The sequence below is a fragment of the Loxodonta africana genome, chromosome 10 (genome assembly GCF_030014295.1).
Source record: "Loxodonta africana isolate mLoxAfr1 chromosome 10, mLoxAfr1.hap2, whole genome shotgun sequence".
NCBI lineage: Eukaryota > Metazoa > Chordata > Mammalia > Proboscidea > Elephantidae > Loxodonta > Loxodonta africana.
Window position 1 is genome coordinate 49,865,827 of NC_087351.1, and position 26,279 is coordinate 49,892,105.

Consider the following 26,279-nt stretch of genomic DNA (forward strand, 5'->3'; position numbering starts at 1 on the left):
GGTTGCTAGGAGACAACATTCCTTAGGCTGAATATCCTACTTGCTGCTCAGTTTGGTCACCAAGAGTGTTATGCTAGAGTTAAATATTAGATATCTTTGGAAAAAAACTTAGTATGTATATTTCTTAATACATCACAGAGGGAGAGCCTGATTAGAAAACAGTTATATATCCACTTTTTATTTCAGCACATTTATTATTTTACTATTCTTATATTTGCAAAAATAGTTTTGAATCCTTGACTCTGCAAGCCACATTCTTCAGTGTGGGGAGGTATTTGTGATTTATTTGTACAACACGGTAGGGTACATCTGGTCACGGATGGGATTAATTTGGAAAATGCGGTGGGCCTCTGTGTCTATGGCCTGACCCACAAGCTCAGCACACAGTCCAGTGCTAAGAGGATATTGTAATGAGAATCATGCACCTTCAGTAGGTGATCACATTACTTTAGATTTATACAAACACATATTATTTTAGAAAAACCCATTCACTGGCTTTCACATTTGTGGTAACTGATGCTTAACAGTTTATGTCTCAATGAGCATATAACTTGATGTAACACATATACCCAACCACACATTCTATTGCCTAGCTGCAGTGTCGTCACTTAACAGGAGCTTCAGCCTCCGGGACACCGTGTGATATACACATCTTCAGCAGAATGACATTGCTGTTTCTGTAGCGGTACCTGTTTCATTTTTCTCTTGACCGTTGGTGCAGGTGTCTGGGTAGTCTCTGGCTCTGGCACACCTATCTCCTCCGGGCTTGATTTTAGTCATCAGTTGTAAAGTGAGGGTCTTGCCTAGAAAGGCTTCATGATCTACTTCCAAAAAATCAGCCATTGAACACTCAGTGGGAGCACGTTCTAGTCTGACATACATGGGGCCACCATGAGTCAAAATGGACACCAGGGCAACTGTTTTTCCAGGTTTGAGGTGTAATGATTATTTACTTAGCCTGAACTGATCTAGATGCTCATTAAACATTAGTGCTGATAGCTAGTGGAAAAAAAAGAAGCCAATAAAACACACTGCCATCGAGTCCATTCCAACTTATAGCTACCCTATAGAACAAAGTAGAACTGCTCCATAGGGTTTCCAAGGCTCTAAATCTTTCTGAAAGCAGATGACTGCCACACCTTTGTCTTGCAGAGTGGCTGGTGGTTTTGAACCGACAGCCTTTCAGTTAGCAGCCAAGCACATTGATCACTGTGCCACCAGGGCTCCGTAAATAAACAGATACAGAAAATAGCTTCCATCACAACTTATACAACATGTGGTGAGCTTCAGTCTACCACCTCAGTTGTTTCAAATGGTTAGGCTATACAAAGGGTGCAATTACATTTTATAAACCGTATGTCAGATGATGTACTCACAAAGGATTTTTAATCTTCGTTTGGGTCAGAGGGGGCAGTGTGTCTGATGCGAACTGCATGTCAGTATACTTGGAGCATTTCAATGATTTATGGAGAAAATTTGAGAGAACTAAGATGGTCCTGGAAATCTTAGGTTACACACTTACTGTAGGTGTGCATCATATGTAAATATTTCAACACCTGTATATAGAAATACTTAGCACAAGCAGGAAACCTTGGTGGCGTAGTGGTTAAGAGCTACAGCTGCTAACCAAAAGGTCAGCAGTTTGAATCCACTAGGTGCTCCTCGGAAGGCCTATAGGGCAGTTCTACTGTGTCCTGTAGGGTCTCTGTGAGTCAGAACTGACTCGACAGCAATGGGTTTGGTTTGGTTTTTTGGAGCACAACCAAACCTAACAACTAAATGTGGTTTGTACAAAATGACTGTGAGCTAATTATTCTCGTTAAAGAATTTACTGTGCTATGTTTAGAACTAGTTGTGTAAGACAGTGAGAAGGCAGCTGTAGAAGGCATTGTCACCCTGTATTGAGTGACCTTTTACTTCTCAAATAGTGCCAACGGTCAAGAAAGAGGGGTGCAATTTCATTGTAAACTACTGACGGGAAGTGAGGCCGTGCTTTCATAGTAACAACCCACAGAGTGATCTCAGAAGATACTAAGTGGCTTGCATGTGTGAATGTTAACCTTTGCTGGTCCGTAATGTCAAAAGCTGAGCTTTACTAGTGCTTCGCTGTTGATTCTTGTGTGCCTTCCTACCAGACCACCTGATGCACCATTTTTGGATAGTGTTTGCAAAACTTGGATCCAGTGTCATGATCATCTCAATTATTTTTCACAGGACATGGACAGGAATTAAAAAAATATTGAATCACACTGTGAGAAACTGAGTTCCTTTTCAGTCTCAAACTGAGTTTTCTCTCAAGCCTTCTTATTACATCAACGAGAAAGTGTCAACTAAGATCTAATCTTTAATATCTTTCTAACACTTGTTAACACTTTTAATACTTCCTTTGTAATAGACGTAGCAACTGTCAGGTTCAGAGTTTTCTGCAGACTACAGTATCCAGCTGTACTTTTAATATATTTTTAGGGTTACCTTTTAGTCATTGATTTTCTATTTATGGTAGTGATATTAACCCAGTTGCCATCTGGTTGATTCCTACTCTTGACGCCCCATGTGCCTCAGAGTAGAACTACTCCATAGAGTTTTCATGGCTGATTTTTTGGCAGGAGATCACCAGGCATTTCTTCTGAGGTGCCTCTGGGTGAACTTGAACCTCCAACTTTTTGGTTAGCAGCTGAGCGTGTTAACCATTTGCACCATACAGGGAGGGATATTAAGTTGTATTCTAAAGTAAATTTATGTAAAATAAATTTATTAAGTTGCAATGCATCTTATTAAATTTTGAGATCTGTTTGAGAAGTAATGAAAAAAACAGAAGGAAGATAATATTTCCTGGTCAGGGTCTCTGTGTTAGGTGTTTTTCATATGCTATCATTTGATTCTCATAACAGCCTTACAGAATTAGTATTACTTGTGTGTTTGGGCTCAGGTCTGAATTCCAAGCCCTTCTTCTGACTACATTGTTGAGGTACCAGCTCACTGGCTTTCCGTCACCAACCACAGGTGTATTAAAGGTGAAAAGTGTGTGGTAGATGATTGTGTGCAAAAGCATGGATTTTGGAGTAAGGCTTACCTGAGTTTGAATTCCAGGTAACTACTCTGTGCAAACTTAGTGTGATCTTTACTCTGCCATTTGCCATGTATGATCTTTTCTGAGGCTTGATTTGCATTTCATCTGTAAAACGATAGCTGTAACTAGCCTATAGAATTGTTAGAAGGTTTTTTAAGTAAAATAGTAGATGTCAAGCTCTTAAAAAAAAAAAAAAAAACCCAAAAAATCAAACCCATTGCTGAGAAATTGATTCCTATTCCAACTCACAGCAACCTTGTAGGACAGAGTAGAACTGCCCCATAGAGTTTCCAAGGAGGGCCTGGTAGATTTGAACTGCCAACTTTCAGGTTAGCAGCCATAGCATTTAACCACTAAGCCACCAGTGTTTCTGTAAAGCTCTTAGTATCTAGTAAAGAAGCAGGTACTCAATGGTAGCTCCCTGTCATGGATTGAATTGTGTCCCCCACAAAATATGTGTCGACTTGATTAGGCCAAGATTCCCAGTATCGTGTGGTTGTCCTCCATTTTGTGATTTTCCTATGTGTTATAAATCATAATCTCTGCCTGTGGTTAAAGAGGATTAGGGTGGGATGTAACACCTTTACTAAGGTCACATCCCTGATCCAATGTAAAGTGAGTTTCCCTGGGATGTGACCTGCACCACCTTTTATCTTACAAGAGATGAAAGGAAAGGGAAGCAAGCAGAGCTGAGGACTTCATACCACCAAGAAAGCAGTGCTGGGAGCAGAGCGTGTCCTTTGGACATGGGGTTCCTGTGCAGAGAAACTCCTAGTCCAGGGGACAACTGATGACAAGGACCTTCCTCCAGAGACGACAGAGAAAGCCTTCCCCTGGAGTTGATGCCCTGATTTGGATTTCTAGCTACTAGACTGTGAGAAAATAAATTTCTCTTCCTTAAAGCAATCTACTTGTGGTATTTCTGCTATAACAGTGCTAGATAACTAAGACACACCCTCATTATTTAAAAAAATCTAGTCTCTCCATGTTAACTGAGATTATGCATAATTATTAGATATGAATGTAAAATGGAGAAGTGACTTTATGTGCCCAAGAACAAATATTTGATTCCTTCGACAGCCCACTACCACCACAAGAGAATACTTACAGAAGATAGAAAGACAGATTTTTCATTTAGCCACATATTTTCACAAGTTAGTAAATAAAATACATTTTTCTTCTTTCTTTTCTGTTCAAAATTAAATGGGCTGCCTTAAAAGAAGAAAATCTAACCTTAAGAACCCCATCTGATGAAAATCTGGTTCTTTCTATTATATAAGGAAAATACATAAAAATAAATTTTTAATTTAATTTAAATAATGTATTCCATTAATAACCCAAGCCCATTGCTATCGAGTCAATTTTGACTCATATCAACCCTATATAACATGTGACATTCTACATTGGCAACTGATAGCTATGAAAAACAGGTTTGGGAATGCCATTCAGACTTTTAAGGTTCTGAAAAAAGGATTCCAAAATAGCATTCCAACACATTCTGCTATAAAAATGGCTCTTACCTTCCTTCTTTATTTCCTCCTACAGTGGATAGGAAAAATGAAAGATATATAAGATTTTATAAATCTGTGAAAAAGCCATATATGGGGAAGGACTTAGACAGTTCACCAAGAAACAAATATCTTCATTTATTTTCAGAATTAAAGAGTTTGAAGATGCTGTCAATTTCTTCACCTGGGCTCTTAAAATTAATTCAAGTTTTGTGGACGCCTATGTTGGACGGGGAAATGCTTACATGGAATACGGTCATGAGGAAGCCACCAGGCAAGCACAGAAGGACTTTCTGAGAGCTTTGCATCTTAATCCAATTTACACAAAAGCCAGAATTAGTTTCAGCTATAATTTGCAGGTAATATTATATAACAACGTTTTGGACCATGAAAGCACCTTTTGGACAAGAGAAAGTGTATATTTGGCTCGTTACTGGAGATGAGGCTTAATTTTGTTTCCCTGGTTATGAACAGTTTACCTTTCATTTATTTTTAGTGTGGAGAGTAGCAATGGGAAACAGGGTTCAGTTAATTACAGGGAACCTGCCTGGATAAGCCTGGGGACCTACTATGCAGGTCAGATAAAGATCTTTTGAATCAGAGTTTCCTTAATATCTATATTCTTTCCTACCTCACCCCCACATTTATAAACAACTTTTAAAATTTGCCTGATGAATTTCATATATAAGAACCTGCTGTTTGTTTCGTTTAAAAATAAGTGAGTTTGGCTGATCTGAGACTGGTAATATTGGAGGTGGTTGTTGGGATTGGTGGTTATAGTGATGTATTCTCAAGAACTTGTTAATAAGAGAAATGATTGCCTTCTGAGAATTAAACATAAAATTGGCCCTTTCAGATCATAATAGAAATTTGCAACATTGACATAAAGAGACAGCTAGAGTCAATGGTAATGCAATGGAATATGTTATCATCATTCACTGCATTCAACAGTTGTTTACCGAACACCTACTATATGGCAGGGACTTCTATAGGCCTAGGGATGCAGTAATGAACAAGATGTACTTGGTTCTTGTCCTTGTAGAGTTTACTACCCGTTCAGGAGATGAGCGTCAAGCCATCACACAAATAATTTTTAATTAAAATCATTATAAGTGCAACAAAGGGATGGGTGTTACAACAGTTTATAACAAGGAAATTTAGTGTGTTGTCTGAGGGATCAGAGAGGGCTTCTTGAGACAGTAATCAGTCAGGAGTAGTGGTTGGGGCTAGGACGCAGTGTTTTCAGCCAGAGGGATCAGCCTATTAGAAAGTCCTGTGAGAAAAGAGACAGAGGGCTCAAGTGGTTGGAGCATTATGGGCAAGGGGAGAGTGGTGTGGGATGAGGCTAGAGAACTGAGCAAGGGCTGGGGTTAAAGACCCTGTAGGCCAGTTAAAAATGTGAATAACTCTAAGCAGTGACACCTGATTTGCATTTTATGAGCATCTCACTGGATATGTATTAATCTGGAAGAGAACTGAAAAATACACCAGTTGGAAGAAGGATTGAATCAGGAAAGGAAAGATCGAAAATGAAAATTTAGAGAGACCCGTCCAAATATTGTTCAGGGGAAAGAGTGACCATTTCTTCAATAAATATAGACTCCCCTGCTATGAGCAAAACAGACATCATCAGGCACAGATGACAAATATAATCCTATTGTGAGGCTGTTTGCAGCTTAATATTCCAATAACTTAATCTCAATTTGCTTTATTCCTTGTTTATAGAATGAATACGTGACAAAAATATGGATTTTAGCTGTTGTTTACCCAGAAAGAGAACGTTCGCTGGTCAAAGAATAGTGTCTAGATCCCTTACTAGTTATATTTTTTTTTACTAGTTTTGTGTGTCATTGGGCTCAGCTTGGTTAAAGTGAGTCAGCTTCTGAGATTCTGGCAAGTTGGGTTTTTGAGCTCGTGAGAATAAAGAACAGAACCTGCAGTGTGCTCAATTTATCAACTCAGTTCCTTCCTGTGGTGGGGCATTTAGTTGTCAGCTGGATTCCTATACCATCGTTCTACTAATTAGTTTCCCTCTCCTGACCTTTTTTCTCTTTTCTGGTTGGAGCTAAGCTTGGTATAAACAGATGCTCAATAGATTCGCGCAGGATATTTATAAACCAAAACCCAGACTCATTGCTGTCAATTCCCACTCATTGCAACCCTATAGGACAGAATAGAACTGCCCCATAGGGTTTCCAAGACTGTAAATCTTTACAGGAGTGGACTGCCACATCTTTCTTTCTCGAAATTGCTGGTGGGTTCGAACCACCGACCTTTCAGTTAGCAGCTGAGTGCTTAACCACTGCTCCACCAGGGATCCAGAATATGTATAAAAAAGCCCTGTTGCAGTTGAGTAGATTCCAACTGGTGACAACCCTATAGGACAGAGTAGAACTGCCCTGTAGGGTTTCCAAGGAGCAGCTGGTGAATTTGAACTGTGGGCCTTTTGGTTGGAAGCTGAATGCTTAACCAGTGTGCCACCAGGTCTCCTCGGAATACTAGTGCCATAGTGACCCTAAAATTCCAGATGCTGGTACAGGTTATCAAAATATGTGTTACATCATCAGTTCATTAATTTATTTATTCAAGTATATTTATTTTGTTGTGTGACAGACACTGAAGATTCAGTGCCAAGGAAGATAAACACAACCCCCGCCTGTATGTGTGGAACTTAATATAAACGTTGAGGCCATCGTCAGAAGCACTGGTGTTTCACATGGTGTCCGTGATTTTATATTGCCCAAGACTGGTATAAGAGATACACTGACATTTAAATTTATTTTAATTAATTGAAATGTCAGTATATGTACTCAGAGGTAATTAGTCAATTGGATGCTCTCATAGTATTGTCTGCTTTCTTGTTTGAAATATCTTAGATTTAATACAATATAAATATACCCCTACTAAAGGTTTTATTTGATTGAGTGAGTTAGAATCACAAACATTTGTCATGTTACGGACTATTTCCTCTTTTATATAAATGAAAAATTATTTTAGGCCCAAGGAAAATTCCAGAAAGCTTGGAATCACTTTACCATTGCTTTGGAAATTGATCCAAAGAGCTACATAGCCTATGAAGGAAGAGCTGTGGTCTGTCTTCAGATGAGTAATAATTTTGCTGCAATTCAGGATATCAATGCTGCCATAAAGGTAAAAATCCACTTAGATTATATTATCATTAGTATAAATTAACACCATCAATGAGTAAGAAGTTCTCTGATAACTCCCTCTCTCTCTCTTTTTTTTTTTGTATTTTTGGTGAAAGTTGACACAGCAAATTGGGTTTCCATTCAGCAATTTCTATACACATTGTTCAATGAAATTGGCTACATTTTTCACAATGTGTCAATATTCTCATCATTTCCATTCTGGTTGTATGTTTCCATTAATCTAGCTTCTCTGTTCCCCCTTACCTTCTCATCTTTGCTTTATGGTAAATATTGACCGTTTTGTCTCATATAGATGGTTATTTAAAGAAGCACGGTACTCACGGGTAATATTGTTTATTTTATGAGCCAATTGATTATTTGGCTTGAAAAGTGACTTTCAGGACTGGGTTCAGTTCTAAGTTTAAAGTGTATCTCAGGGCAGTAATCTCTGAAGATCCCCTAGTCTCTACCAGTCCAATGAATCTGGACTTTTTTGGGAATTTGAGGTTTGTCCTACATTTTTCTTCCATTCTATCTGGGACCATCTGTTGTGTCCCTGGTCAGAACAGTTGTTGGTGGTAGCTGGGCACAATTTAATTCTTGTCTCAGGATAGATGAGGCCATGGTTCGTGTGAACTGTTAGTCCTGTAGATTAGTTTCTTCTTTGGGTCTTTGGTTTCCTTCTTTCTCTTCTGCTCCTGATGAGTAGAGACCAATAGTTGATCATAGATGGCCACTCCCAAGTTTTTAAGACCCCAATGCAACTCACCAAACTAGGATGTAGAACAATATCTTTATGAACTATGTTGTGCCAATTGACCTAGTTGTCTCCCGAGACTATGGTCCTAAGCCTTCAAACCCAGTAAAGAAAATGCGAGAGGTATTTTTTTTTTTTTTAGGAAGCATCTGCAGTTGTGCCCCCTATGTGATATATTATATATATATATGAATATATACGCAGCACACACAAATATACATATGCCTACAGATACACCTATACATGTATGCTCATATGCTCACATGTGCCTTCCTATACGCATATATGCAGACATATCTGCTTATGTGGAGCCCAGGTGGAGCAGTGGTTAAGAGTTTGGCTGCTAACCAGAAGGTCTGCAGTTTGAATCCACCAGCTGCTCCTTGGAAACACTGTGGGGCAGTTCTACTCTGTCCTACAGGGTCGCTATGAGTCAGAATCGACTTGATGGCAACAGGTTTTTTTATTTTATTTATTTATTTATCTACTTAGGTAACCACACAATTCAGTTATTACTGTTGTTGCAAAATTGAATATGTTATAGCATTACCAAAATTGTCCGTTATTCTTGTGCACTTCTTATTGTCATCGTTTACCTTGGTCAGGTTGTGCAGACTTCACCCATATTGGTTATTGCCTTTCCCATCACCAAAAATAAAAAGTGTCTACTATCTAGAAAGTGATTCCCCTCCCTCCCCTTTCCATCCCTGGTAGCCACCAAAGAAGGTTGCTTTCTGTGTGTATACCTGTTCTTGTCTTTTTATAAAACTGACACCATGCAATATTTGTCTTGTTGTGATTGACTTATGTCACTCAGCATAATATCCTCCAGGATCATCCATGTTATAATGTTTCGAGAACTCATCATTATTTTTTATAGCTTCATAATATTCCACTGTATGTATGCACCACAATTTATCCATTCATCTGACGATGGGCACTTAGGTTGTTTCTATCTTTTTGCTATTGTGAATAATGTTGCAATATGCATAGGTGAGTATATGTCTATTGGTGTCACTGCTATTAGATCTCTAGCATATATACCTAGGAGCAGGATTGATGGATCATAAAGTATTTCTCTTTCTAGCTTTTTGAGAAAGCACCATACCATTTGTACCATTTTACAATTCCACCAGCAGTGTGTACAAGTGTTCCAGTTTACCCACAACCTCGCCAGCATCTGCTGTTTTCTGTTTTTTTGGTCAGTGCCGTTTTTGCAGGGGTGAGGTGGTATCTCATTGTAGTTCAAGTTCCATGTCTCTGAGAGCTTATGATCACAATCATCTTTTCATGTGTTTGTTAGCTGCCTGAGTGTCCTTTTTGGTGAAATGTCTGTTCATGTCCTTTGCCCTTTTTGTGATTGTATTATTTGCATTTTTGTTGTTGAGTTGGTGAAGTTTTCTATATATTTTAGAGATTAGACCCTTATCAGATATATTGTCAAAAACTTTTTCCCATCTGTAGGTTCTCTTTTTGCTCTTTTGATGAGCATATGTCTGATATCTTTTTAAAGTGAGTCATATAGAAAATAACTTTTCTTTTTGAAGTGATTCCTAGAAAAAGATATACTATGACCTGCCAATTTTATAACCTAAAGCATTTAAAATTCAAAAAGCAAATTCTGAATAAACAGTGATTCCTTTCAGTAGATGCAGTTTATGGTTTCATGGAATATAATAATATTTTGTAGCATAAAATAAATGTACAACACAGAATAATGTTCTAGGTTTGAAGGAACTAAGAAAGAATCATGTGTTTCTCTAGATTGTTCGTGTAGTGAAATGGCAAATACAGATCTCAAGCTTTGAATATAGTGACAGGAAACCTTCTTTTTTTCTTCTAGAACTTGGATTTTGTGTTATTTCAGTAGATTTTTGGCAGATATTGTGATGTTTGAGATAAGACAAAAAAAAAGAACTGAAAGATAATTGCTACTACATAGGACAAATAAACATGTTAAGCATTCAATTTAATTTTATCTCTAGCTTAACAGCTAAACAGACAAGCTTTTTTTCCTACCTGTGTCTATTTCTTGGAAAGGAACTAAGCACTAAGATTATTTGTATTACTGCAACTAAATCAACAAAGTGTTGACGTTGACTCAACTTTATATAGAGTCCTTTCTCAAAATATTTGCTCTAATGGGATTGTACCTGTACTGTAAAATTGCTAGTTTCCCACAAGGTAAATTTCATAATGCTCATTTTCGCAGACATGAAATCAGAGATAAGTGCTATTCCCAGATGCTAAATACTCGTACTACTATATTGCAGATCAATACTACAGCAGAATTCTTAACAAATCGTGGTGTGATTCATGAGTTTATGGGTCAACAACAGAATGCAATGAAAGACTATCAAGCAGCAATTTCTCTAAACCCCATGTACTCGCTGGCTTACTTTAATGCAGGAAATATCTACTTTCACCACAGGCAATTTTCCCAGGTAACGTGAGTTTTCCTTAACGTTTTCTTTTTGACACAAAATGCTCTCTTTGTTATATATAGTTTCAAAATACAATACTCACATCCCAATAGACTAATCATTCGTTAGCTCTTCTTCTTTTTTTTTTTTTTTAAAGAAATGTTCTCTTTCACAGGAATGTTTATAATTATTAGTTGAATGTCTATGTGTCTATGGATTTATTCTACTCATTATCATCAACTTTTCTCCAGTGAACATTCTTTTGGACTTCCTCAGTGCTGTCTATTGCTGCCAGCTTTCCAGTGTGGAATCCTTTCCTTTCCCCCACTTAACTAAATCTCAGACTTCGTTCAAGACCCTTTTTTATAATGTGATTATCTTAATTTCTACCTTTTCTAACTATCAGTCACATGGGCACTTGCCTGGGAGTAAGAAGACCTGGATTTTAATATGGTTCTGTGCAAACCTAATGGGAATAAGGAACCCTGATAGTGCAGTAGTTAAGAGCTCAGCTGCTAACCAAAAGGTCAGCAGTTCAAATCCACCAGCCACTCTTTGGAAACCCTATAGGGCAGTTCTGCTCAGTCCCGTAGGGTTGTGCTGAATTGGAATCAACTTGGTGGCAATGGTCTTTCTTTTTTTTGGTTGTTCATTTAATGGGAATAAAGAGGCCTGGGTTTTACTTCTGGCTTTGTGTGACTCCTTAACCTCTTTGGACCTCAGTTCATAATGTCTGAAATAAATGTGTTGGATTATTAATGATATCTTTTGTTTCCTATTTAATTTGAATTGGTAATGTATTCACATGATACAAATTCTTAACTTTTTAATTCTGCTTTTTATCTATATTGACTCTTTTGTCCTACTTTACTTAAATTTACCTTATTTTCTGTTTACTTTTTTGAGTCAGAAACTTAGTTCATTTATTGTCACCCTTTCACTTTTATTGTGATAATTTATTAAAGTTTGCCTCTTTTTGCCAAGTACTGCTTTAGCAGTATCTCATGTATTTTTTTCTGTAATGTATTTATTATTAATGTTTTCTCAAAATTCTGCTACTGCAAGTTGAATTTCTTCTTTGAATTAAGAATAAATTAACAGGTCCAGACTGCTTCACTGCAAAATTCAACCAAACATTCAGAGAAGAGTTGACACCAATTCTACTCAAACTATTCCAGAACATAAAAAGGAATGAATACTCTCTAATTCATTCTATGAAGCCAGTATACCCTGATACCAAAGCTGGGCAAAGATACCACTACAAAAGAAAATTACAGGCTAATATCCTTCATGAATATAGATGCAAAAATTCTCAACAAAATTTTAGCCAACAGAATCCAACAGCATTAAAAAAAAATAATACATCATGATCAAGTGAGATGCATTTTATCCTTCATGAATATAGATGCAAAAATTCTCAACAAAATTTTAGCCAACAGAATCCAACAGCATTAAAAAAAAAATAATACATCATGATCAAGTGAGATGCATACCAGGGATGCAAGAATGGTTCAATATTAGAAAATCAATCAACGTAATTCATCACCTAAATAAAACAAAGGAAAAAAATCAAATGATCATCTCAGTCGATGCAGAAAAGGCAATGATAAAATCCAACACCCTTTCCTGATAAAAACTCTCTGCAAAATAGGAACAGAAGGGAAATTCCTCAACATAATTAAGAGCATATATGCAAAACCCACAGCCAAAATTTTTCTCAATGGAGAAAGATTGAAAGCATTCCCCTTGAGAATGGGAATGAGACGTGGATGCCCTTTATCACCACTCTTATTCAATATTGTACTGGAAGTCCTAGCTAGACCAATAAGGCAAGAAAAGGAAATAAAGTGTATCCAGATTGGAAAAGAAGAAGTAAAACTATCTTTATTTGCAGATGACATGATCTTACACATAAAAAATCCCAGCAACTCTGCAAGAAAGTTACTGGAACAAATAAAAGGATTCAGCAAAGTAACAGGGTACAAGAATAACACACAAAAATCGGTTGGATTCCTCTGTGCTAACAAGGAGAACTCTGAAAATGAAATCAAGAAAACAAAGCTATTTACAATAGCCCTGAAAGGATAAAATTCCTAGGAATAAACCTAATCAGGTAATAGACTTATACAAGGAAAAGTATAAAATACTATAGCAAGAAAGTAAAAGACATCTACATAAATGGAAGAACATTCCATATTATGGCTTGAAAGACTTGACATTGTAAAAATGTTAATACTACCAAAAGCGATCTATAGATTTAATGCAATCCTGATCCAAATCCCAACAATATTCATTAGTGAAATGGAAAAATGAATCTCCAACTTCATGTGGAAAGGAAGGAGGACCCAAATAGTTAAAGCAATACTGAAGAAGAACAAAGTAGTAGACCTCACACGTCCTTATCTTGAAACTTTCTATACAGCCACAGTAATCAAAACAGCCTAGTGCTGGTTCAATGACAGACACAGAGACCAATGGAATAGAATTGAGAACCCAGAAGTAAATCCATCTATCTATGGGCAGTTGATCTTCTGCGAAGGGTCAACTCCACTGAATGAGGAAGAAACAGTATATTTAACAAATGGTGCTGGCAAAACTGAATATCCATATGCAAAAAAATGAATCAGGATCCATACCTCACACCATGCACAAAAACTCAGAATGGATCAAAGACCTAAACGTTAAAGCTAAAACTATAAAGTTCTTGGAAGATAATAAAACTGGGGGACCTAATTTTTGGCATAAATAGCCTATCAAACACAACTAAAAATGCACAAACAACAGAAGATAAATTAGATAACTGGGACCTCCTAAAAGTTAAATACTTATGCTCATCGAAAGATCTTACCAATAGAATAAAAAAAGAACCTACAGATTGGGAAAAAATCTTTGGCAAGAATGTATCTGATAAGGATATAATCTCTAAAATATGTGGAAAACTTCAATAACTCAACAACACAAAGACAAACAATGCAATCAAAACATGGGCAAAGGTCATGAAGAGACACCTCACCAAAAAGGAAATTCAGGCAGCCAACAAATACAAGAAAAGATGCTCATGTTCATTAACAATAAGAGCGATGCAAATCAAAACTACCATGAAACACCATCTCATCCCTGCAAAAATGGCAACTGTAAAAAAAACAGAAAACAAATGCCGGCAAGGTTGTTGGGGGGATTGGAACTCTTATACGTTGCGGGTGGGATTATAAAATGGTACAACCACTGTGGAAAACAGTATGGTGCTTCCTCAAAAAGCTAGAAATAGGAATACCTTATGATCCAATGATCTCACTCCTAGTTATGTATCCTAGATATATAACAACAGTGACAGGAATAGACATATGCACACCTATGTTCACTGCAGCATTATTCACAATAGCAAAAAGATGGAAACAACCTAAGTGCCCATCAATGGATGAATGGATAAACAAATTGTGGTACATATGATGGAATACTATGCAACTATAAAGAATAATGGGAATCCGTGAAACATAACATGGATAAAACCGGAGGACATTGTGCTGAGTGAAGTAAGTCAATCACAAAAAGACAAATATTGCCTGGTCCCACTGTTATAAAAAGTCAAGAATAGATATACACGCAGAAAGCAAAGTTCTTTGATGGTTACCAGGGATGAGAGGGAGAGGGAGGGGGAATCACTTTCTAGATAGTAGACACTTCTTACTTTTCTTGATGGGAAAAGCAATCCCAATTATGGGTTAAGTCAGCAGAACTTGACCAAGGTGAATAAAAAAAAAAGGTGAATAGACACTAAGAATTACATGAGAAAAAGGGACAATTTCAATAAATGCTATAACATATACAAGTTTGCAACAACAATAAAATAAATAAATAAATGAACAGAGTGTTTAAAATTTCCACATGGAAGATCTTTATATTTTTCAAATTTTGAAATTTTTTGCATTTTAATATGGTCTAATATATATGTCAATTTTTTTTTTAAATCTTCCAAGGTGTTTTGAAAGAAGGGTTCTATTACCAGGATATTGGGTTAAATATATATTTATAAGGTCTACCTTGTTAATTGTGTTTTTAATTAATGTTTGTTCATTTTTTTCGCTTGATTTGTCTTAGACTGAGATAAGTTTATTCAAGTATTTTATCGTTATTATGTTCCTATATATGTCTCCCTATATCTCTTGCATTTTCTGCTTTAGGAAAGTTGCTGCTACATTGTTTTATGTACAGATGTTCATACCCATTATATATGCATTGTGAATTGTCGCCTTCCACAATATAAAATGCTCTTTGTTTCTTTTAATGCTTTTTGGAACAGATTTTAACTTTATTTGATACCAAGATGATGTCCTCTGACTTCTTGTGGTTTGCTTTTGCCTGGTATTCCTTTGCCCTTTCTTTTATTTTCAGTGTTTAGTTTCTTTCATTTTTGGTGTGTCTCTTTTATACAGTATAGAGTTGGATTTTGCTTTAAGATCCAATTTGAAAATATTTATCTTTTAATAGGTGAGTTAAGCCCATTTATGTTTTGGCATGATCAGTATGTTTGGTCTTAGTTCTGCTATTATATGTTTCCTGTTTCTTTCTGTTTTAAAAAGCATTTTACCCTTTGATACGTTTACTTTTTTTTTAGAGTTTTCCTGATATTGCAGAAATTTTGTATTTTTTCTGTAGTTATTACCTTTGTGAAAATACTCTAATATATCCTTAGTTCCATACTGTATTTTATTAGTTTTTCTACTATGAGCAACAATAAAATTACCCTGTAACCCCCTTCCATTATTTCTTCCTCTCATCCATTTTTCAATTTCAGCTAATAGCATTCTCTCTTTTTTAAAATGTTTTTAATTGTATTTTTAAATATGCTTGAACTTACTGTGTCAATTTGTGGTGTCAGCTTACTTTCCAAGTGCTCCCCCTGTTCTCGCATTTTGTTTAGAGTTTTATTATTTCTATATTGTCAGAGGATTTAATATTTACATACTATTTTGTTATCTTTATTGCGCCTTTTAGTCTTAATTCCCCAGTTAAATATATTCAATTTGCATTGTCAGGCTTTATGTCAAAGTTCCTCTTCCCTCCAGTCATTCCTTGGTTGTCTGAAATTAGTCCTCTAGAACTAGAGTCCTGAGGAAGGGCTTCGAGAATAATATTCCTTGAATTTTTGCATGTTCATAGCTGTTTGCCTGTAGCTTTTATGCCTTAAAGACACCAAGTCGAGGTTTAAAATTCTTGGCTCACTTTTTCTTTCCTTGTGTCTTGCGTTCCACGGTTTTCTGGTATTGAGTGGTGTTGTCATGAAGCCTGTTTCAAAACTGATCTTTTTTTTTTCTCTCTTAATCAATGTGTTCTTTTAGCCAGAATGATTTTTTTTAAAGTAAAAAAATTTAACAAGGTATGTCTTAGAGTTGACCATTTGGAGTCAGTTTTATCAAGCACACAGTGTGCATTTTCTTTATGTAGATTTCAGGAAGGCTTTGTTGAATTATAGTTTTTTTTTTTAATGTTTCATTGCTTTGATTTTTCCCCCCAGCTGGGAACACCAATTGTAAGTATGTTGACTGTCCTTTGACGTCTATGTACCTATTAACCAGTTGTCCTTGAATCGATTCTAGATCATGGTGACCCCATGTGTGTCAGAGTAGACTGCCTCATAGGGTTTTCAATGGCTGAAATTTTTAGAAGTAGATCACCAAGCCTTTCTTCCAAGGTGCCTCTGGGTAGACTCAAACCTTCGACTTTTCAGTTAGCAGCCAAGCACATTCACTGTTTGCACTACCCAGAAATTCCATATGCCTCTTACTTTCTCTCAAATGTTTTTTATCTTTTAATTTTTGTTTCATTTTCTTTACTATTCTCACATCTGTCTTCTGAATCTTTACTGGGCTTTTTGAGATATCTGTTACCCATGTGGGCCTTATACTTAGGTTTCTTATATGTTTCCCGCCCCACCCCCCCCTTCTATCTCATGTCATATCTCCCTGGCCACTACTTGTCTGAGATCCTTTATTTCTGATTTTTTTTTTTTCTTAACTGCAGTTGCTACCTTAACATTTTTTTCTAGTTCATTTTGAAATGTTATAATTTCTGTCTATATTGTGATAATAATTTTTTCTGGTGAGTCTTTATTATCTTTCTAAAAGTTAAGCTGTTTTCATCCTTGCTTTTATAATGAAGACAGGCACCTTGCTTTTCTGTTACTCATATTTCAATGAGATAAAATTTTTTTCTGGATTAATAGCCCAGATTCCTATGGGAAACAAGTTAATGGGCTATGGCAACATTCCAAGTCTGGCAGCTTCTGATAGTATAGCAAAGGACTTTGAAATATGACTTCTCTTGCCTAGTGTCTTAGTTATCTAGTACTGCTATAACAGAAACAATACAAGTGGTTGGCTTTAACAAACAGAAATTTATTTTCTCACAGTTTAGAAGGGTAAAAGTCCAAATTTAGAGCAACAGCTCTAGAGGAAGACTTTCTTTCCCTGTCAGCTCTGGAGGAAAGTCCTTGTCTCTTCAGCTTCTGCTTCCTGTTCCTTGGAGATGTCCGTGTGTCTTGGCATCTATTTTACCTCATCTGTGTTCTGCTCCCTTGTTTAATCTCAAAGAGATTGACCTAAACTACAGCCTGCACTTATCCTGCCTCATCAACATAACAAAGAAAATCCATTCCCAAATGGGATTATAACCACAGGCATAGAGGTTAGGATTTACAACACATATTTTTTGGGGACACAGTTCAGTCCATAACACCTAGCCAGGTTTGGGTAAACCCTTACTTCCAGCTCTGTGTTTCTCAGAACTTTTCATAGCCCTTGCCTTCTAAGATGATGTACTCATTTTTAAAAGTTTTTTTTTTTTTTTTTGGCTGATATTATCTGAGACTTGTCACCTCTATATTGCCCTCTGCCATGCAATACTGTCACCATACCCCTTAATAAAATGATCTTTCAGGCACATTTATGTACTAAGATGCTATGGTTCTAGTCTTTCTTTTGCTAGGAACATTCAGCAGATGCTTCCTGATTTTATTTAGGTCTTCATTCATTCAAGCTCCATATATTTACAAAGTACCTGCCATGTTTTAAGCATTAATAAAGACCTGGAGGATTCAACACTGAACAAGACTAGAAAGGCTTCTTTTCTGATCTAGCTTACATTTTATTGAAGAGAGAAACAGAAAATAAAAAGGGAGATAAACAAGAAAATAAGCAGTAATAAATGCCTAATTAAAAGAAAATTGCTATGGAGTTGATTTCAACTCATAGCGACCCTATAGGGCAGAGTAGAACTGCCCCATAGATTTTCCAAGGCTACAAATCTTTCTGGAATCAGACTGTCTCATCTTTGTCTCTCCAAGTGGCTGAGTTTGAACCACCCACCTTTCAGTTAACAGTTCAGAGCTTAACCACTGCACAACCAGGGCTCCATAAAATGTCTAATACAATCCCATATAAGCATCAGCATATCAATAGTAGCATATGTATGGAATCGTAAAGGTTAAGCTCTCAGTTGCTAACTGAAAGGTTGGTGGTTGAAACCACCATGTGGCTCCTCAGGAGAAAGTGCTGGAGACCTGCTTCCGTAAAGATTACAGCCTAGGAAACTCTCTGAGGAAGTTCTACTCTGTCCCAGGGGGTCTGTTTGAGTCGGAATTGACTCGAGGGCACCCAACAACATGAGGTTACTTTAGTAGAGAGTGTAGATGGAGAAGAAGAGGAGGTGTAAGGAGCAAACTCTAGTGTAACACCAGTGATTAGAAGTGGAGCAGAGAGGAGGCACCAAAAAGGAGACTGAGAAGGGAGCACCCAATCAGGATGATGGAAAGGAAAGCAGGAAATATGCTATTGCCTGGAGAATAAGTTGCTTTAGGAAGGGAAAAGTGTTACCTGTGTCAAATTCTGCTGAGAGGTCAAGTAAGAAGAGGTCATTGATGACTTTGGCAAGAATATGTCAGAGGAGTAGTGGAGGCTTGACTGGAAAGGGTTGTGGAGAGACTGTGGGGTGAAAAATTAGAGAAAGTGACTATAGACAATTGGTTTAAAAAACTCCGCCGTGAAGCAAAGAATGAAATGGAGGTGGTAGCTGGAGTGGGCTGTGGTGTTAAGAGTTATTATTATTATTTTCCTTAAAGATGAGTGATACCCGTTCATTTTCCTATGTCATAATATGATTGATTACCAGACAACATTGAGTTCTAATTTAAGGTTTGTGGTTATGATTTTAAAATGAGATCCTAACTCTAAACTGCTTTGTTGCTATACAGATTCAATATTGCTTTATACCAGTCTACAATTGCTTTTATGGGTTTATCTCTTACCTCCTCATTCCAATTAGACAGTAAGGTTGCTAGGGACAGGAACCATACTCTACCCTTTTCTCCTTAAATTTACTTACTCGGAAAACTGTCTATTCCCATGGCTTATACCACTTGTCACTTTGAGGTCTAAAGTGCACCTGACTCAAGCCATGGTGTTTGAGTTGCCTCATATGCATGGACAATGAATAAGAAAGACCAAAGAAGAATTAACGCCTTTAAATTATGGTGCTGGAGAAGAATATTGACTATACCATGGACTGCCAGAACAACGAGCAAGTCTGTCTTGGAAGAAGTACAGCCAGAATGTTCCTTAGAAGCAAGGATGGTGAGACTTGTCTCATGTACTTTGGACATGTTATCAGGAGGGACCAGTCCCTGGAGAAGGATATTCTTGCTAACATAGAAGATCAGTGAAAGAGAGAAAGATCTTCAATGAGATGGATTGGCACAGTGGCTGCAATGATGGGCTCAAGCATAGCATTGATTGTGAGGATGGTGCAGGATACGCAGCTTTTCATTCTTTTGTAGGTAGGGTTGCTATGAATCAAACTGACTGCACAGCATCTAACAACAACAACACTACTTGTCAGCCTCCGCCTCTCTTTTAAGCTCGTACCCCTATTTATCACCAGCTGCCAAAACTGGATATTTTACAAATGCATTAAAGCCACACTGAATTAATCTCCGTATTCTGTACCTCTAAACCAGTGCTTCTTCATTTAATCCCTATCTCAATTCAAGATGTCATTTTCTGTAAAGTCACCTGAGTAAACACATTGGAGTCAACCATGTCTCTTTCTTTCTCACCTCCTTCATTCAATTAGTCATTAAGTCCTGTCAATTTTGCATCTTATTGTAGAGAAAAACTTGAATGCTGTTTCAAGTTAAAACATAGGTTTATTAAGGGTTTAAAACAATTACAATTGGGAAACTACATAGCCCATTGAAAAATGGAGCCAGGTCCTCCCAGGGCAGTTTTGTTATACAAGTATTCTTATGGGGCAAAAAGAGGAACCAAACTATGGGGAGGGCAATTACAGGAAAATCAATGAATATTGTAATAGTCTCACTTTGATTGGTTACTGATTGTTAAAAGAACAGTTAATGATTACAGATGGTTTCACAGGATGCCTACATCATGGTCAGAAGGTGTTTATGTGTAGTTTGTCTGTCTTACAAAAAGAAAAAAATACCTTGCTGGCAACAGCACTCAGACAGTATTCTTCCAGAGTATGTTTATTTAGAGGGATGCAGATGGTTACTTGGTTAAGACCCCTCAGGGCATATGGTTTCACATCCTGCTTTTTTCAAAAAAAAAAACAAAAAAAACATGGCTGTTAGTCTAGAAATCCAAATTAAAATTAGATTGCATGGTCAAGATATTATGCCTCTGTCTCAGTGACTGCATTGAAATTTGTCTTCCTGAGACAGTCTTAATTTTTTCTTGAATATGTTGAGGAAGGATCCCTCAATAGATCAGATAATAATTTTTAAAGGGTTAAAAACAGTTAATGACTTGTGTTCTACCTTCTTTTATCTTTAATTTGTGACTTAATGATTTGAAGCCACATTTAGATGAGCTTCATGCTTTCCACTGTAAGAGAAAAGAATAAATGCACATTGATATGCAGGTGGCCTAGTTTATTATCATGAACTTGAGGTGAATTTTTAAAATAACTGGGCCTGCTTTCTAATGAATTACAGAAATAAGGACATTAGAACAATTGTTAAAAAAATCATGGCCATCCCCTGTGGTAAGTGTCTTTGGCCAATAATTGGTCTTTTTTTTTTTTTTTTTAGTTAATACTCCTATATGTAAGGTAACATCATTCAACTTATAGGTTTTCATTTTCTAACTAATATATTTTAGAAGCTGTAATGAAAATTACGTTGTTCAAAATTAGGTATGCTATTGGTGTTCTACTGGATCCTTTTCTCTTAGCTGAGGTAGGCATTTGCTCCTACCTGGCTGAAGTCATGTTTTTTTTGTGATGCAGAATCAGGGAGATTTTATTGATAATTTATAGATGAATTTAAATGAAGCCTAAATTACTTTCTGAAGTAAGTCTTGGCCCTGCCTTGAGCTACCCCCTTGCCTCATTTCTGATGGCCATGAGTCCATCACTTTTCAGGAGTGAATTCTCTTTAAGCCCTTCACAAGTGCATGTCGGTTTTCCCCCCATCTCAAGGAATCCTTAAACTACACTTAACTGTTCTTAACATAGAATAGCTGCTATCCAAGGATGAGAGGGGAAGCACAACCTTGATCTCATTGCCTCTCAAAAGTCAGAGAGGCAGCAAAGTTTATGGAGCATTGCCTGAAGGCTGTTGTCTCTTCATTTCTAGACACTGGAAAACAATAACTACTATTGTTGTCTTGCTTGAACCTCTACTATGGCATGCATATTGTTCTTAGTACTTTACATGTATTAGCTCACTTAATCCTACGGCAACACCAGAAGTGGAGTTCTTTTTATTACCTCCATCTTAAAAAACCCACTGCCATTGAGTCGATTTCGATTTATAGCGGCCCTATAGGATAGAGTAGAACTGCCCCATAGAGTCTCCAAGGAGCGCCTGGTGGATTTGAACTGCCCACCTCTTGGTTAGTGGCTGTAGCACTTAACCACTACACCACCAGGGTTTAAATTGAGGCAAACAGAGCTTGACAACTCACCTAAGGACATAGAGTTAATAAGTAGTACAGACAGGATTTGAACCGAGCAATCTGACTCCAGGAACCTCAGATGGAAATAAATCAAGGACAGATTCTTAGGAAGCATTATTGTATAGGTAGCAGGGAAAATAGTTCAGTGAAGGAGAATGAGACAAAATGGTCAGAGAGGCAGGAGAAAAGCCAGGGAAACACTGACTCAAGGGCAGAGAAAGTTTTAAGAAGGTAAAATAGATCAAGAGTGTCCATGCCACAGAGATATGCTGGAAGAAAAGAACTGGAAAATCTATTAGGCTTGATGACAATTGTAATTTTAGCAAGATCAGAACTCATGGAATAGAGAGAGGTAGATAGTAGCCAGATTACTTTCTGAAGAAAAGCGTGGCCCTGCTTTGAGAAGTAGGTCTGGAAAAAATTGAGTGGTGAGGGATTGGAGAGAGCAAGCTGAGTTGTTAAAAATGACTTTTAAGGCAAGTTTTAAAGTAGGAGCCAGATTTTTATCCATTAGGGATAGAAGAGATAGCTGCCTTGGGTAGTAGAATGTCTAATCAGCATCTTAAACTACACGTGGTAAAGGATCAGGGTTTTTTTTTTTTTTTTAATTTCCAACTTACCGTAGATCAATACATTGCTAAAATAAATACAAGTTACTAGAAAAATGATCTTATACTTGGATGTCATAGCAATGTTAAATGCTATAGAAGTTACTATTCGTTACTCTCCACTTCTGTACTTATCTCTTTGCAGACCTGTAGCAAATGTCCTTAGCCCAACTCTCCACCACTGGTCTGCAGAACACACTGTGAGGGGTCCTTCCAGCCTGATGATAAATTGTGAGCAATCTAGAGTGTTTGATCTTCTCAGCAAGCTGATTCTGTCCTCTCCCACCCTCTCTTCTTTCCTTGTAACTTGCATAGTATAACTGAGTTTTTATCCCTTTTGGTATGGTTTAGAACCTTATTTTGAAAACTCAATTATCTCTTTAGCTTTTAAATACTCTGTTTTTATATGCAAAATGCAATTTTTCTAATTTATATTTTATCTTCTTGTTGTGGCCTTCTTCTTTTCTAATTTATATTTTACCTTCTATAGAACAATACCATTAATATCACAAGCAAGTAAAATTTTGCTAAAGATAATTAAAAAACAGTTGTAGCAGTATATCAGCAGGGAACTGCCAGAAATTCAAGCTGGATTTAGAAGAGGACTTGGAGCGAGGGATATCATTGCTGATGTCAGATGGATCTTAGCTGAAAGCAGACAGTACCAGAAAGATGTTTACCTGTGTTTTATTGACTGTGAAAGGCATTCAGCTGTGTGGATCATAACAAATTATGAATACCATTGCGAAGAATGGGAATTCCACAACATTTAATTGTGCTCATGAGGAACCTGTACATAGTCCAAGAGGCAGTTGTTTGAACAGAACAAGGGGATACTGCATGGTTTAAAGTCAGGAAAGATGTGCGTCAAGGTTGTATCCTTTCATCGTACTATTCAACCTGTATACTGAGCAAATAATCCAAGAAGCTGGACTATATGAAGAAGAACGGGGCATCAGGATCAGAGGAAGACTCATTAACAACCTGTGGTATACAGATGACACAACGTTGCTTGCTGAAAGTGAAAAGGTTTTGAAGCACTTACTGATGAAGCTCAAAGACTACAGCCTTTGGTGTGGATTACATGTCAACATAAAGAAAACACAAATCCTCACAACTGGACCAATAAGCAACCTCATGATAAATGGAGAAAATACTGAAGTTATTAAGGATTTCATTTTACTTGAATCCAAAATCAGTGTCCATGGAAGCAGTAGTCAAGAAATCAAACAACACATTACATAGGGCAGATCTGCCACAAAAGTGTTAAAAAGCAAAGATGTCACCTTGAGGACTAAAAAATGTTTTCAATAGCCTTGTATGCATGTGAAATCTGGACAGTGAGTAAGGACTGAAGAAGAATTGATGTCTTTGAATTATGGTGTTGGTTAAGAATATTGAATATACCATGGATTGCCAGAAGAAAGAATGAACAAGTCTGTCTTAGAAGAAGTATAGCCAGAATGTTCCTTAGAAGCAAGGATGGCGAGACTTTGCCTCACTTATTTTGGAGATGTTATCAAGAGGGTCCAGTCCCTGGAGATGGACATTATGCTTGGTAAAGAAGAGGGTCAGCAAAAAAGAGGAAGACCCTTAAAGAGATGGATTGACACTGTAGGTGCAATGATGGGCTCAAACAGCAAGGATTGTGAGGAAGGCGCAGGGCCTGGCAATGTTTCATTGGGTCCCTATTAGTCGATACTGACTCTGCGGCACCTAACAATAATAACATCGGAGCATTTCACCCCTGCAGGGAAGGAGGATTTTACTGCTGATAGAATTGCTGACACATGGTGATAATAAAAAGCAAACATACTTTTACTTGGCTTATTATAGTTTTTTAGTTTCTTTACCTCCTTACTGTCTGCCTTGGAATGCTTTCACTGCCCATCTTGGTACACAACTGGCCTTAAATTAAGTGTAAAAGTGCTTTAAATTGCTTTATAGCTACCAATTAAAATATATCCAAATTGTTATTTCTTTGGTATCTTATAGGCCTGGGACTACTTCTCAAAGGCTTTACAGTATGATCCAGAAGATAAGTGTGCTCTCATGAATCGAGCTGTTACAAATACAATATTAAAGAAATACGAAGAAGCAAAAGAAGATTTTGCAAATGTAGTTGATAGTTGTCCCTTTTGGGCTGCAGTATATTTTAACAGAGCAAACTTCTACTGCTGTTTAAAGCAATATGAAATAGCTGAAGCAGATCTTAGTAAAGGTATATTATTTTATAATTTCTCGCTAAGATTGCATTGGTTGATATGTTTGTTTTTAGACTGAAAGAAGCAAACAGATTTGTTTGCTTCAGTAAACTTACATAAAAATTACAGTTTTTAGATATCATATCTTCATTGTGATCAATATAGATTCCTTTACATAATACCTTAATTTAAAGCTTTGGATAAGTTGAGCCTTGGTAGTGCAATGCTTAAAAGCTTGGCTGCTAACCAAAAGGTCAGCAGTTCGAATCCACCAGCTGCTCCATGGAAACCCTATGGGGCAGTTCTGTTCTGTCCTGTAGGGTTGTTATGAGTTGGAATTGACTCGACGGCAACGGGTTTGGGTTTTTTCCTCCCTTCAGTTTAAGTTGAAATACAGAGAATTATTAGGAAACTGTACACAAATAGCCTTTCAAAGACTTTTTTTTAAATATAGAGCTCAAATTAACTTATTTGTGTTTATATATTTTTTAATTAAAATAAACTACTGTTGCATGGTAATATAACAACAGTAAAATTTGTCATCTTTTTCTTAAATTGTGACTTAGGCGAAGGTTTACAGAGCCCATTAGTTTCCCGTTGAAGAGTTTATACACGAATTGTTCCTTGGTGTAGGGTGCACTCCCCCCAATGTGTCAGCACTGTCCTCAAAGAGATACTGTCCTGTGTTTCCCCAAGTTACTTTTAGTAGAAAGATTCAGTATTTTTGACTTAACTACATAATTAGTTACATTGGAAGAAAAAAAATATTTTCAAATAAGTAATATCAAAGTTTTTATTTTTAAAAAATGAGACTACTTTTAAGTGGTAGTGTAAAACGTATCTTGACATCTATCTTCTTCTTTTGCAGCTCTGTCTTTGAAGCCTAATGACGCTGTGGCGTACAAGCTTAGAGCAGAAGTTCGTGGTAAAATAGGTTTGATTGAGGAAGCTATGGCTGACTATAACCAAGCACTTGATCTTCAAGAATTTGCCTCAGTTGTATGATTACAGAAACCATAGTTTCTGTAGTAGCTTCCACAGCTCCTCTCCCTGAAATTGAAACATTTGTTGTTTAAAGATTGCACTATCTTCATTATTGTATTCATTATGTCTAGTCTTCTACATGACTCTTTAATGCATTAAAACAAAATATTGGTTACACATTAATTATAAAACTTTTAGATCATTTTCTGCATATTTAGAATACCTCAGTAATTGAATTTCTCCACTGTGCAGAATTTATGCAGAACAAAATGTTTCTTAAGGAATATTGACATTTTAATATTTTCTTTAAAGTAAAACAATTTCCTTTGAAAAGATACTGTGTGAATGTAGGAAATGTCTTCTCTATCCATTATTCATCCATCGTGCTCAACTTATTCAGTAGTATCCGGATTGAAATAAAGTAAGAGTAGAGCTGATGGCTATAAAGAAACGGAAGTTTAGTCTATTTCCTTCCTTCTCCTTTGAACAATATGTGTGCAGGCCTGTGTTCTTCCTGGTACTCATATTCTTCCAACAGATAAACGCGTTTCACTTTATATGTCGCCTTCCTTTCAAGATAGAGATGTAAAGATTTTGAGGATTCCA

The 26,279-nt window shown here is 36.8% G+C and overlaps 1 protein-coding gene across 1 annotated transcript in view; it reads left to right on the top strand.

Annotated features, from left to right (window-relative positions):
* Positions 1 to 26,033, top strand: part of TTC6 (tetratricopeptide repeat domain 6) — a 248,623-nt gene extending 222,590 nt beyond the window's left edge. The window contains exons 25-29 of the mRNA XM_003408458.3: positions 4,727 to 4,937; positions 7,576 to 7,728; positions 10,758 to 10,928; positions 24,481 to 24,706; positions 25,558 to 26,033. Coding sequence (XP_003408506.3) covers positions 4,727 to 4,937; positions 7,576 to 7,728; positions 10,758 to 10,928; positions 24,481 to 24,706; positions 25,558 to 25,694 — 898 coding nt within the window. The 3' untranslated portion in view covers positions 25,695 to 26,033. The remainder of the gene's footprint in view (positions 1 to 4,726; positions 4,938 to 7,575; positions 7,729 to 10,757; positions 10,929 to 24,480; positions 24,707 to 25,557) is intronic.
* The last annotated feature ends 246 nt before the right edge of the window (positions 26,034 to 26,279 follow it).